At 39.4% G+C, this 14637-nt stretch overlaps 2 protein-coding genes across 3 annotated transcripts; both read right to left on the reverse strand.

Annotated features, from left to right (window-relative positions):
- Window positions 1–2024: 2024 nt before the first annotated feature.
- LY6G6C (lymphocyte antigen 6 family member G6C) lies at window positions 2025–5356 on the reverse strand. The gene is made up of 3 exons (XM_072429723.1): window positions 4174–5356; window positions 2715–2837; window positions 2025–2338 (listed from the first exon to the last, which is right to left on the reverse strand). The coding sequence occupies exons 1-3, from the start codon at window positions 4220–4222 to the stop codon at window positions 2136–2138; spliced, it is 375 nt and encodes a 124-aa protein (XP_072285824.1). The 5' UTR covers window positions 4223–5356; the 3' UTR covers window positions 2025–2135.
- Window positions 5357–6953: 1597 nt separating this feature from the next.
- Window positions 6954–11168, reverse strand: LOC140343175 (CCN family member 3-like). Of its 2 annotated transcripts, XM_072429721.1 has the most exons (5): window positions 11012–11168; window positions 10477–10675; window positions 8415–8614; window positions 7786–8161; window positions 6954–7160 (listed from the first exon to the last, which is right to left on the reverse strand). In XM_072429721.1, the coding sequence occupies exons 1-4, from the start codon at window positions 11075–11077 to the stop codon at window positions 7820–7822; spliced, it is 807 nt and encodes a 268-aa protein (XP_072285822.1). In that variant the 5' UTR covers window positions 11078–11168; the 3' UTR covers window positions 6954–7160; window positions 7786–7819. The 2 variants fall into 2 exon arrangements, with proteins under 2 accessions (XP_072285822.1, XP_072285821.1); XM_072429720.1 differs by having other exon boundaries at window positions 6954–8161.
- Window positions 11169–14637: the final 3469 nt, after the last annotated feature.

Here is a 14637-nt window from a genome sequence, read left to right on the forward strand (position 1 = left end):
ATTGATAGATTAGCCACTACATGGGGCAAACAGCTTCCAAATCTGCTGAGATAAAGGATCACCCACACAGGGGGCTCATAGACTTGCATTGTACGAAGAAGGTGCAGTAAAGCACAGCCGAAGTGTTGTGCTTCCCCAACGTTGATATATTGTTACAAATTTTACCCAGGAACAGTTTCCTAAAATTCCATAATTTATATATTATTCATTCTTGATCTTTTTTACATTTTTTTAGATATAAAACTGAACATTCCCTTTAGTCCTGAATAAAAATTTCAGTTAAAAGAAAAAACAAAAGAATAAACATAATTTACTAAAAGTAAGAGGGAGTGTGCCCAGAAATGTTACAGTGTATATGTTACAATTTCCCATTGCTTTTTGCCTATTAAGAATCAGAGGGGTGTAAATGTCTATTTGTAGTTGAACAGAATCTAAAGACAAAAGGACAGTTGTGTTTTCATACAGGACTACTGGACCCCCTTCCCCTCCCCACCTTCCCCTTTCCCAGCATCTAATGTACAGGTCAAGCATAATGTATTATTGGGGTGCATACTACAAGGTATTATTGCATTCTTTACCTTTTACAACATATACATCTTGCATGCTTGCTCTTATTCTTGACATTGTAATAAATATAACAATTTATTTAGAGCTGGATTCCTGGAATAGGAGGCAGTGATTATACCTTGGTGGTAGAGAAGTCAGTGTCTATCAGTTACAAATGGATGTGAGCCACCCGGGGAGTGCATTGTTTTCAATGATCCTACTGACCCCTAGGTTTGTATTATGAGAAGCAAAGCATAACCTCTGTATAGCAATGCAAAACCTGTGAATGTAATGATCAAATATAGCTGCCCCATTTACATGGTGAATCTCAAACTATATAGTTTTTGTTAAACATTAACACCAGTTGATACCTTTTTTGACAAGCTGATCTTTCATGTGAATATCTTTAAAAAATGTAAAAATATATATTCCTTTTATGCCTTGATTTATGCAGGACAGTCATCAAGCCTTAGAGAGATGCATATGTGTACATTTCCTGATCTCAAAAGTTAAAGCCTAATTCCAGGATTAAAAAAAATCCCAGCACTGCAAGAGTTAAATGTTCATTTAGGGCTATTGGGGGACGTAAACGGCAAACCCCATTCCCTCAAACTGCAGCCTCATAAGATGCTCTGAGCAATGGTTTGAGGTATGGACATTGTCCCCTGTAGTGCATTGTAAGTGAGGACACACAGGACCAACCACAATTCCGAATTCGGATGGACGAGGAGCCGTATCGGCCCATGGGGGAAGAGGGGCAATATATGAGATTAAATTAAATCCTGGAATTCAGCCTTAAATATCCAAACTCAATATTGCTTTGGTGAATCTCTTTATATCAGAAGTGCCTTTTTTTTTAAACTAGATCCCTCTCTGCATATAATCCAGGTGTCGGATTGGAGGTGGGATACCCTGTGTGGTGCAGTTATCAATACGCAAAATTCTTTCTATCCTTTGTATTGTTATTACAATGTTTTCTAAAATATAAATAAAAAATGGCCTCCTTTTCTGTTCTCATTGGGCCTAAAATACCAGTTGGTCTATTTCAGATGACTTTTATGTACGGGACTGCATAATATGTTGGCGCTATATAAATCCTGTTTATTACTAATAATGATAATTTTTGTTATAATACAAACCAGAACGTTTAGGGGGTCTTTTTATAAAGCAGTTAATCTGACATTCACTCCCTGGTAGTGAAACTTCAGGGTTCTTGTTCTTTAATGGCAGTTGCTTCTCAAGCTGGGAATATTTCAGTGAATGTCAGTTTCACTCTGTTAATAAATAGATCCCTTGATGTTAACTGAAGTTTATATTATGTGGATGAGGGGGATCGTCAATAGGTCTGTGTAAGACCACTATGCCCAGCCATTTATAACAATGGGTTGGGTACCCCCCTACTATCGCCACATCATTATAAAATACTATTATAGTATTTTATATTCATTATAAAATACTGGAAAAAAAAACAATAAGGATTTGTACAGAATTTTTTATTGATCAAGAAAGTATGGGATAAATGTACAGACCCGGACTAAAACCCATTCCAATGGTAAAGACCCAACACAAAGTTTAAGCCTGCCATTTCTCTATACCAATAGTTGATGCAGTAATGGGGGCAGCAAGGCAAAGCTTAAAGTGGTCGTCACAGTAGTGCCAGCGTTGCAGAGGTCGGTGTCGCAGCACGTGTTGGAATAAGTCACATTAACCCCCAAGGTGTTCTTCTGACCGCTGATGCCGCAAAGGGTGCTGGGCGCGCAGCTCATCTCATGCAGGATAAAGGGGAAATTCTCTGTGGGAGAAAGATGTCAAATCAATGTACGGGTCAGTCTTTCATTTACCAGGTTCTCCACTAGGGGGCTCTGCACTAACCCATGATAAACATAGCCAACAGTGCCTTGGTGCCTCACCTACCGAACTTGCATGGGGGCCCCTGTAAGGAGGGTATAGGGCCTAGTGACGTGGCAACCTTTTGCACCTTAATATATCCGTGCATAGAACTTTAAAAATGCAAATTTTTAGCTTGCAGGAACATAACATTTTATGTATTATTTCAGTTGATATATACTTGTGGACTATATTTCTTTTTTAAATCATTTGTCTAGAGTTAATTCTTATTCTAGATTTATATTATCTACTGTACTAGCGTTCATTGGTCCTGCACTTACTTGTCTTTCCGGATGCTGTAGAGAAGAGACACCTTTCACCTGGGAGACACTTGACTGGGAACTTTATACAATCCATCGGAGAAAGGGTTGGGAATAGGCAGGTGTAACATCGGAGACTGCCCCCTATAGGATTATATACAGCATTACACACAGTGTGTGACGTTCTTTCTTGTTGGTATTAATAATGAAGATAATTATAGTAGTTAGTTGCAAATGTTGGAGCGCACTGCAAGTTGTCAGGACTATACAAATCTTTGTAAACAGTCACACTCACTGGTCATTTGTGTAGTTAAAAATTTTTTATGAACACATTTTAGATATTTTACAATATACAGCTATATCGGTAGAACGCTGCTCTTAAACACCAGTGATATTGCCTAGGTTGAGATAATCCCATCAGTCCTCATGGATCAGACTGCAATATATTGTAACTTCATTGCAATCACAAGGTATAGCAAACACCGCAAAGATCTGGATTGTGGCCAGCATCTCAGTCCATGAAGCAGATGTTGCCCCAGGATAATACTTTAACAAAGATAACTCTGTCTTTCTGGAGAGAAATGCAGGTGAAGGTATTGTTAGAGGGAGTGTTGTAAATGTTTGAAAGAAATAGTAAAATTATACTTGGTATGTATGTTAACATGGAGATTTATGCTATGATATATCTGGTGCAAGGTCCACTTTGGTCCATTTATTGTAACCCCTGCCACCCTATCCCATGCTAAAAATAAAATCCCACTCCCAAATCTCCACTGTACAGTTTTGCCTGCAGTAACCAATTAAGCTACGTACACGTCAGATGTCATCCGAGAACAGTCACGGTTACATGTGACACCTGTTCAGTGACACATAGTCGGGTTGATAAAAGTCAATCAAGTTGAACCCCTAGGGAAATAATAATATCCCATATATAAAACCCTACAGACATAGTTGATCCAGAGGAAGGCAAAAAAAGCCTATGGTTTAGTTTGCTCCAACTGGGGAAAAAATGTGATGTTCGCTGAATGAACAGCCACTGTTATTTCTACTTTAAAGCCTTAATCCCAAATTATATTCTGTGCTTCTAGAAATCATCCAGCTTTTTCTCTCTTCTCAAGGGAGAATAGATTCAGTTCAGCTAATCTCTCCTCATAGCTGAGCTCCTCCATTCCTTTTATTAATTTAGTTGCCCTTCTCTGCACTCTCTCCATTAATTTGCTATTGTGAACAACTGAGCTGGAACAAACATGCAATCCTATTAAGGAGAACACAGAGGTGCCGCTCACTCATCCTCTTTCCTCCCCTCTTCATCCAACGATACAGCACTCGTTCGTTCACCTGGCACCGGAAACAAGGAACCAATCATGGAAAACCATTCCCAGCAACATAAATCTGACATCTATACAAGGCATTACCCATGAGCATATATTGATCATTATCTGATAATCAGAGGTAGTCCTCTGGTCTCAGTTGCACTCACCGCCATGTATAAGAAGAAGCAGCGTCACAGCCACGATGAGGAGTTTCATGTTCGCCGGTCTTTCTCGCTCTCTAAATTTTTCTCCTGGACCCTGTCTTATATCCGCTCTACTTTTCTTTATTACTGACCTCCTTCTGCCAATTATCTCTAATTTAATTTATTTCGATCAGTTTATATGAGGAGAGGGCTCTGGCACTGGCCTACCGCTCATCCATTCTGTTCCAGGATGCTACATATACTTCAATGGGTGCAACTACAAGTCACAGCATACCATGGGCTGCAATGACCAGATTGCATTACTATGTTCCGTAGATGCCCAGGGTAGAATGGGAGCTGTTGGGGTGCTTTGAGGTTGTATGGTATGTTATTGGCTGATGTGCACCAGACAATTATAAAAATGTAAATTATTTAAAATGTTAATATTTGCTATCATTCTTTATACTGATATATGCCCTAGGTCTCCATTAAAAATCAAAGGGGGCAAAAAGGTGCAGCACTGTGAATGTGCAAAACAGCCCATTTGCTGATGCAAGGGAGTTCCATGGAAGCCTTTTTTGGGCAGTACTGCCAACCAAAACAAACTGGCACCAACATGCAATAGGGACAGGGAATAGGCATGTAGTAAATATTTACTTATTCTGGGTTAGTGACTCACAAAGCAGGTGGATCAAAAGAAAATGACTTTATTAGGAGCCTTGTCTCTGTATAGGGATCCTGATTCCTTCACAGGAGAACAAGAATATATTGCAGCTTGCCAGTCCTTCATTGTGGCGGTGGCAATAATTTGCTTTTTTCATGCAACCAGGGAATACTGCCAGTAACTCCCTTCCTGTCCTTGAGTGACAACACGCACACTGTACTTTATCCATGGATGTCTGCTGTTGTCACCCTAGGCTGCTCCTCCAATTTGGACTACAAGCATTTTCCCCTCCAAGAGGTGCTTAGTGGGTCAAAGAACAAACTGGCTGGAAAAATCTCAGTTCAGTTTACGGACGGACAAATCACTTCTGCCATTTTTACAGGTATTCCCTGCATTTGCTGAACATGTTATTTATCAAAAGAAGAAAACAAATGCAGCCGCCACCTCTAAATAAATATAATTTTTGTTCTTGTATCCACTTGAATTCTTCCAGTTTCTAAAAAAGAGTTACAACTCATAAGGCAAATGAACGGTTCCTTAGCATTGGGAACTTCCCTAGTGAGTCATAATAATGAGAATGAGCGTCCTTGTGATCATCACGAGATGTAATACTGGACTCTCCCTAAATGAAGGGGGCTGAAGGAGGGGGTGGAGATGTCCTGAGACACTGTCCTCATTGTCAGCATGCTCTGGTCCCCGTCTGATCTGTAGATCTTATTGACTTCCTGCGATAAGATGTTCTTTTTAATCAAATGGACCTTCTGTTGTCTTGTTATTGTATTTCAGATCTGTGCACAAGATGAGCTTGATTTGTTCAACATTATATTTATGTGAATATAATAAAATATTGTATATCGGCCCTTGGGGACTGGGTAAAAAATTGCAACCAGGTTGCAAAAGGCAGAAGCGATGCCACTTCTGCAATAAAATAAACTTACCTACCTGATTTCTGATGATTACCTGATGATGCCTTCCTCACCTGTCCTAGTTCTGTTGCAGGTACCGCTATGTTTTTCTTCTCTTCTTGTTTTCTTGATCTTTGTCTTTCTTGATTGGCAGGGTGGGGATGGCACACATACATGCAGGAATGCTGGGATACCAAGCAAGTCCCAACATCATATGCTAAGCTGCTAATATGCAAGTGTTTTCTTAAAAGACAGCAAACAGGCAGGTAAGTATTCTTTCTTGCGGAAGGGACATCATCTGTCCCTTTCTTCAATAAAGACCTGTCTGCTTGCAAACTTTGAAAGCAAAACCCTGCAAAAAGTTCTGCTTTACGTACAATTGTTGCTGATGGAAACTTTGATTTTAATATATTGAATGAATCACTGCTAAAACTGGTTGTATTGTTATACCACTCCTTGGCATCCTTGAGGCTCTGGGCACACCTGGAATTCCTTATACATGAGTAGCCGGCTGTGGCCTTATATTGTGCAGTCAGGAAATGTACAGACACCCCAAAGTGTTAGCAAAATTGTATGCATAGAAACCAGCACAGGCCCAGGAGCACATGGACACTGACCAGACCATGTGATCAAGACTGCCCTGGCTATAGGTCATGTGATAAAGCTTTGAAGCAGCAATTTTTCACTCTCGTTCTTTAACCCAGCAAACTAGCAAGCTTTCAAGATCACATAGATTAATTGAGATTGCCATGTTTAAAGGTCTTGGAAGCCCACTTGTTTGTCAGGCTAATTTTCCGTAGAACCCTAGGGTTCCTCCAGAGTAGCTAGGGGTTCCTGAGCAATGAACAATTTGTACCTCTCAGGTCAGTTACCACTGACACCAATGAACATTTTGGCTATCTGGAAGGGTGACATTCTTTCCACTGGAATAAAAGGCAATCTTCCTATTAACCAACATGCTAATATATTATGTACTGTGGATATAGTAATTATAGTAGGGGTTCCCTGAGACCTGAAAAAAGAAAGGCTGATCTTTACAATATAAAATCTCCTTTAGATCCACCAGTATCTATATTGTACAGTAATAGTGACCATATCACCCTACCACCCCCTGCTGTTAAAAGTATGAATAACATGAGGATTTTCATACAGTACTGCACATTTCCCATCAGCCACTGCTGCTACTGTCATCTTTATTTCATTATCCGCGTGAATGAAAATTGCAGGAAAGTGGAAACATGTGACAGCTTTTATTTAATTCATAATGTAAAAGACTCAAAAGAAGCCAGAGTTTGTATAAAAAAGCAAATTAAAGAATCATAAAACTATTATACTGGTCTGCTGCTGGTTGGGTCTGGATCTGCGGAGAAGAATCGTAGTCTGGGTTTAATGTGGCAATTTTCCTGTTCAGAGGGCATATTACTTATTTGGTACCGCAGAGCCTGTAAAAAGTTAGATACGGCAGTCACAATCTGCAAAACTGCAGAATTAAAAGGAAATTCCTGGAGGTGTTCTGCACCCAGAATTGTGATTTCTTGATTGGCTTTCTAGTTGAATGATTTTTTCAGACATTCCCTGTGTTAGGAATTTCACTTTTAGGGAGAAACTCCAAGAGTTTATTACTTCTAAATGGGATAGTGACAGTGAAGTTTTCCTTATTGGAGCACTGAAAGTGCACAAGGTTGTTATAATGAACCAGAGGCTCCCATTTAGGAAGAAGGATAGAACAGGTAGGAATCTGCAGCAAAGTTTGTTCAAATCCCTGCAAAGTTCACTGATCCCCCAAAGGGGATTGTTTTTGGTTACCAAAAGTAACACTTTAAGGCAAAGTGGCAAGTTCTCTAGAAAGCCACTCAGACATTGATACCTTTGCCACTCTACCTTTGATCTGTTCACCTGTCAGGGCTCTAGGAAATACCTGGTGCTTTCAGATGTATAGGAGCATTTCTACGTCATATCATATATATTGTATTTATAATTTTTTATGATTTTTAAAGACAACATGCCCTATGTTTAGGCATATGTCTCTTGTACATTTTAATGTTTAGTCAATATTTACTCTCATACCCATTCCAAGCTATTATTTCCAGCAGATCCATATTTAGATTTCATCCACCTCTTCAATTTCATCTGTATCCTCATTTTCCAATTCCATTGGTCTCTCTTTCAATTTTTTCTTCCCTTTGCCCTTTTTTGATCTCTTCCCTCCGCAGGTACACCGTCGCACCCACAATACTTGGTGAATAACTTTTCGGGTTAGGTGAGCACATTGAAATGCCACCGGGCGGGTTTCGGTCACTGAGGGGCTACAGAGACGCCCATCGGAGCAATGGCCGCAGAATCGAGGGAGCACAGGACGGAGTGACAGGCAGTCACGGTAACGAAGGTGTAGAGGATTAGTCCAGCGCAGGACGCGACTACAAGCATTGCTGGTCTTTAGGACCTGTGGAAGAGACAAGATACCATTTATTGCACAATATTACAGACTAAGAGTGCCTTGACCCCATTCTAAGGACTCATTGTGTTCTCCCTAAATGCTAATTTTCAGTTTGAATACAACTCCTATGTTTACAAATCCCATTTGTCCTACAGTTCAAGCACAACAGGCTCTAAATTTAAACTATAAGTCAGAGCAGGTTGGCATAGTGCAGAAAGGTATACACCTTACAATAATTCCTCCACACACTTCTCCTCACCGTGTAATTGCCTGTGGTATACTGGCCCTTGCAGGGTCTGATCATACACAGCCTCCGCTCAGCTTTTGGAATGCAGGTCTCTTCTTCATACGTTATCCGTATGGAGTTCCCAAATCCACATAATTTTGAGCAGGGGGTCCACTCAGTGGGAGGATTACAAGATGAGGGGTCCAGCAGTGGCTTGTCATCTTCTTCTGTTTCTGCAGATACAAAATTAAGATCAAAGAAGACCAATGTGCAGAATGCCATAACCCAGCAACATCTCAGGATTTATGTTTTACAGTTCGTTTAGATGGGTGGTGGGAATAGGCACTCCCAGGGGGTTCCTGTTGGCCAGCACCTTGCCAGGCACTTAACCTCTCCAACCTCCATAATGGTTCTCAATAAACCAACATGTCATCATTTGGCAGTGGCTGGTACTGCACTGCTCATTGCCGTCCCCATTAATTTCTTATTGGTGGCTGAAACAGCTATGTATGTTTTCAAAAGTAGCCAGCTCCTACTTTTTAACTTTGTCAAATTCCTATTAATCATTACCCTGTTGCTAGGTACAAGTGGAACTGCATCCATCTTTGGATTAGGAAGAGGGAAGCCGAGACAGCATGGGACTCTGGACTGGACGCTGTTTGGCTATAGATAAACAGTACTTATGTCAAATGTCATTTTTACAATGAGGTTACCCAAAGGTTCAGTTGCTTTTTGGATGAGTTTTTTGCTTACCTTTAATAGGAAGCATTGCCTAAAGTCTCTGCATCAAGACTTTGTACTGTAAATAATCCCTGTGGCCTTTTTTTTAATTTAATTAGTAGGTCTAACCTATTTTTACTTTCTCTGAGCACAACAGAGATCCAACAATTTCCATTAGCTAAACAGGATATTTTGCATTTTAAATACGGGTTTTCAAACAATAATTTAAAGTGAACCAATTGAGGTTTTGTAAGTTTAAATATATATTATTTAAAATATTAAATATTTATTTAAATAATATATTCTCAAAAAACAAAAAATTATACCTCAAGTAGCTACATCAATTTAAACTATTGCCACATCCCAATTATCATATCTAAAAAACCACATAGAGAACCAAACATTATAGGACGTTTAAGGCAATAAATATCAACATATATTTTATGTTATGTTATGCATGCTATACTTTATTAGTAATCATAGAAAAACAAGTGCATTTTAAAGATTGCTTCTTCAGTTGATTTGAGATACAAAAAAAATCCTTTTAATGAATGGGATGAACCAAAGGATCCCATAAGCATTTACCTTTCCACTGGACGTTAAAAGAAAGGAAGAACAAAACCGGGAGGCAGCAGAAGGTGCAGTCAAGCCAGATCAGACACCCATACAATAATTGGAACAAGATTGGACCCCTATCAGATTGGATGCTTTTTTGAATTACCTCAAATTAGCGGTTCCTCAAAGTAGTTTTTTTGAATCTTTGAAGTTTTATCATATGTTCAATAGATAGTCTATTTATTTATGAAGTGTACGTTAAGGTGAATATATAAATAAACCTCAAGCTCTTTGTATGGGTGTCAATTCTGGCTTGCCTTCTTTTAACGCTGAGTGGGAAGGAATCTGTAACAGTTTGTTTAAATCCTAGCAATGTACACAAACAGATTGTAGGATCATTTGGTTCTTCCTATTCATTAGAAGGTTTCTTAAATCAACTCCTGAAGAAGCAATCCTTATGTTTCCGAAACGTGTCAAAGTTAAAGAACTGATTTGAGATCATTCACTTTCTGTGTTGGAAGCCATTTTATAAGGAATTTGTTTTTTTTTGTTTACTGTGAATACTAATAAAGTCAGCTAGCACTTGTTTTATGTATATGTTGATATTTATTGTCATAAAAGTCCTCTATTTTTTGGTTTGCTATGTGATCTTTTGCAAACATATTTAAAAAAATAATTAATTAGAATGGGTTGATTGTGATAAATCATCGATATCAAGGATACATTTTTAGTGTATATACAGCAATTCATACCATTGCCCCTCATAAATATAATCAGGAATACTTAGCCTGTTCTTGGCAAATATTGCAAATGCATTTACCTTTGCACAATCCCTGTTTTTTCATAGGGTCCCACTGGTAGTCACAGGTCAGATTTTTGCTATTGTCGCAGGGTCTGAATCCATCACACTCAGCATTAATATCCTGGACGCACACAACACATCCACAGCCACAAGTGTCCAGGGTTGTCCCCAAAGGGCAGGTGGAATATTCAGGGCATTTGCAATCTTGTGGACATTCCTGAGTAATGAAGAAAAAGGAAAAATGTCAGGCTCTACAGAGTTCAAAGTCATGTCACAAACAGGATCTGACAATCTTATGTCCCTAAACAATTTTGGCCGTGAAGCCAAAGAACCTACCAATATGTTTTAGCACACACAGGTATAACATGCAAACTCAATGCAGATAGTGTCCTGATCAAGATTTTACCCAGGGACCCTAATGGTGCAAGACCAGTACTAACCACCATGCCGCCCATATTTTCAGGTGGGGTCTGCAACTGTACCTTCCATATATCCTCACTGCATGCTTACTAACAAAAAATATATCAAATGTGAAATCTTGACTTATTCTTACCGGCTTCAATCCCCGTGTCAGTGTCACAGATAGTAAAATGATGCAGAATGCAGTGTATGTCCCCATTGCCAGGGATGACCCCAGGAGTACTTATGATACCCTTAAAGACTGCCTTCTATATATAATCTGAAGAGACACAATCCTATTGGACAAAACATTTTGTGAGTCAGAACACCATGGCTAACAAGTGCTGGCATTTATGTACAAAAATTCCATGAATACGTATATATAGAATGTCTGCAGTGTGTGATAACACTGCGGGTGAGACAGGGAAGTGGTGCTATTATCTTTTGTTGGAATTGAGGTCTTCTGAGATGACATTTTTTTTTCTCTTAGGTAGATTCCACTGTAGAATGCTCTGCAATCACCAAAAACACATTAAAGTGTATCTAGACCCAAAAAATCTACAAATGTATTGTGGATAGATCTGACAAGTCCCTTCTGGTCAAATTTATTTTTTCTTCTCCGAAGGAACATCTGCACAGCAACCACAAGGGCAACAAGTGTAAATGCTTTAACCTGCGGCATGATTTGCCACCCCTGGGTGCTTGTCAACAGTTTGCTATGCACCTAGGAACAGCTGTGTGATTTTCTATTGCACCTGTTAAAGATGACTAAGTGACTATATGTCAAAAGCAGCACTTCTTAGACATTATACCTGGTCCTCTGGTGGACCAGTTTAACTATGTGCATTGGTGTGAATCTGTACCTCAGGGCAGCACACCTTAGTAAGTACCTTGTGGTGTGCTGTGCTGCCAAAAAAAAGGCATGTCTAATTTTTGACTGCTATACAATAAAACTTACTGCATGCTGTAAATACATGTGGTGAGTTTTTGGGACATTTGTTACTTTTTTTATTGTCACTTTTGCTGGACAGTTTAACGTGCATTTAAATATGGAGAAAAATTAAATTGAATTAAGAATTGTTATACTATATTTATATGAATGAATGCTTTAGGTGTGCCTATATCAATATGAGGGAGTCATTAGTGCTCTGCTACCCAATCTTCAGGCCCTTGGTACTTGTTTTGCAGCCATTTGGTACTCATGGGACCTGTCAGTACTTGTTATTGCTTGCTCTTTGTACTGGTGTGTACTGGTGTACTCTTTGTACTCCATATTATTTGTTGTGTAGCCCTTTAATATTTACTTGGCCCTTTGGGACTTGTTGGTCTATTCTGGTGTACTTGTTGTGAAGCCCTTTGGTACTTGTCTGGCCCTATAATACTTGTTTTGTGGTCCTTTGGTACTTGTCTGGCCCTATAGTACTTGTTATGCAGCCCTTTGATACTTGTGTGGCCTATTGGGACTGAGACCATTGATAAATAAATAATTACAATGATCTCTAGCCTCATACAACATGTCCTCAGTCTGTAGCACATCCTCTGATCACCTTTTCCACCAGGAATTTTGCAATCTTGGCCCCTTTTCTGTATCATTACACATGCTGAACATTTGTGATTACACATGCTGATTTGTGGCCCCTTGGCGATATCAAGGGCTTCTGTACCGTGAATGTAGACAACCACTGCATTAGAGTGCAAGCTCCTTGGGACATATACGTATGTATATGTCCCGAGGAGTATGTATTTGCCTCGGGACGTATACAGTGCAGTGTAGGCCATTAAGGCCAATTCTGCAAAAAAAAAAAATAAAATTTAAATGTTGTGCTGTATTTTTTTATTTGCGGTGTATGTATATACATATATTTATTGATGGGGCAATCAATATTATTTATTTTTAGAATGGCAGGTCATGCTGGGATTTGTAGTTTCATAACACCATCCTCCCCATGGTTTGCTTACATATACGCATTGCCAAGCTGTGCTCAGATGCTGGAAACAGTGATGAATGTGGAATTTGGTTTTCTACACTATTTCTATATTTGCACAAGGAATGCTAAAAATATGTATTTTTATAGAAAGGGAAGAACAGAAAACCTCAGGCCGAGGATATGGAAAAGCTCGCAGTGGCCTTTTGTTAGTGTCAGATAAGACAATGGTCTATGTGTAAACGGCATATTACAGCTGTACTGCCGCATTGCAGAAAGGATAATGGAGGCTCTATTGTTGCCCATAGCAACCAGATGTCCTTTTTATTTTAAAGGGCGAAAATTGGTGGCTGTTGAGACCATCATGAAGATAGAAGTCAGCTGAAGCCTGACCCATCCCCTGACAACAAAAACCCAGCTCCTGTCCACCTCCCCGCTTAATATAGGTAGACCGGAAATGGTATTCGTATTGTATACTTAAGTACCAGGCAGGCTTGGAGGCATGTTAGGCCGCAGTGGCCAGACCACAGTATCTGAACATCATAGATAGGGGAGACAATTTCTTTTTTAATGCCCCTTGGGGGGTCAATCGAATAGTGATATTTATATGCGTAAATACATAGTAGTGCAGCAGCCATGAGTGGCCCTGCTATTAAGGTGTTAACTGCACCTATACTGTCCATATGGCATAGCCATAGGTTGCAGCTGCACCATTTGGAAGACTTTAGGAATTTTGGTAGTAATATCTGTCCCCTGGGGTCACCCAGAGATACAGAAGGCAATCTGTGCAAAACTGAGAGGCTACTTTAGGTGCATCTAGTGCTCTGATGCTTGGAAATAATCCAATCTTTTACACTGCACATAGTAACCTTGTGCTGTGGTTTATTTACTGCAATCGTTCAACATGCATACATGTACTGCATTTATTGCACCTGAAAAGTAGTCAATCACTAACTGCTAAGGGCCTCTTTGAAGCTTTGTGTTGCAGTATGTTTATTAATATTATTATCCAGTATTTATATAGCGCCAACATATTACGCAGGGCTGTACAAAGTCCATACTCATGTCACTAGCCTCAAAGGGGCTCACAATCTAATGTCCCTACCATAGTCATATGTCATTTCCCCAGTCTAATGTCACTTTTATGGGGAAACTAATTAACCTAACTGTATTTTTTTGGAATGTGAGCAGAAACCCATGCAAACACAGGGAGAACCTGCAATCTATTTTGATGGGATATTTTGAATGGCACCTCAATGCACTAGAGTAACAGAGCTGCATTGGAGCAACACACCAATTTAGATCTGATTTTAGACACACTGAGATGTGTTGGAAGCCCATTCAATATTAATAACTGCCTTAATGCAACCACATTACCAGATGGCCTTAGGTGAGTTTTGACCCAAGTGATGCTCATTTAGATCTCATCTCTTGCATTACACATGGTAACAGTGTGCTATGGCATTTTCCAGCGCCATACATTTTACTGCATTGATTCCAGGCTGATATTTACTGCATCTGAAAGGTAATTAATCAGTTATGTTACCACAATGCACAATACTGCAACTTCTATATGCAACAAAATAATGTAACGAACCTTGTAGTGCACTACAACACCCTGCCAGTTTAAATCCAGTTTTAAGTGTGCTCAGATGCATTGTCAGCCCATACAAAATGAACTGAATGCCTTAATGCAACCACATTAACACATGGTGTAACACACATTACCATGTGTTATTACCTATCCCCTAACCTTTGATGAGTATGATGTCTTCATAGTTGTAAATACAAATGCTATGAAAAAAAAAATTAAAAAAAAGAAATGTGCAGCTCTTTTTATTCTGCTGGATTATCA

The sequence above is a fragment of the Pyxicephalus adspersus genome, chromosome Z, assembly GCF_032062135.1.
Source record: "Pyxicephalus adspersus chromosome Z, UCB_Pads_2.0, whole genome shotgun sequence".
Lineage (NCBI taxonomy): Eukaryota > Metazoa > Chordata > Amphibia > Anura > Pyxicephalidae > Pyxicephalus > Pyxicephalus adspersus.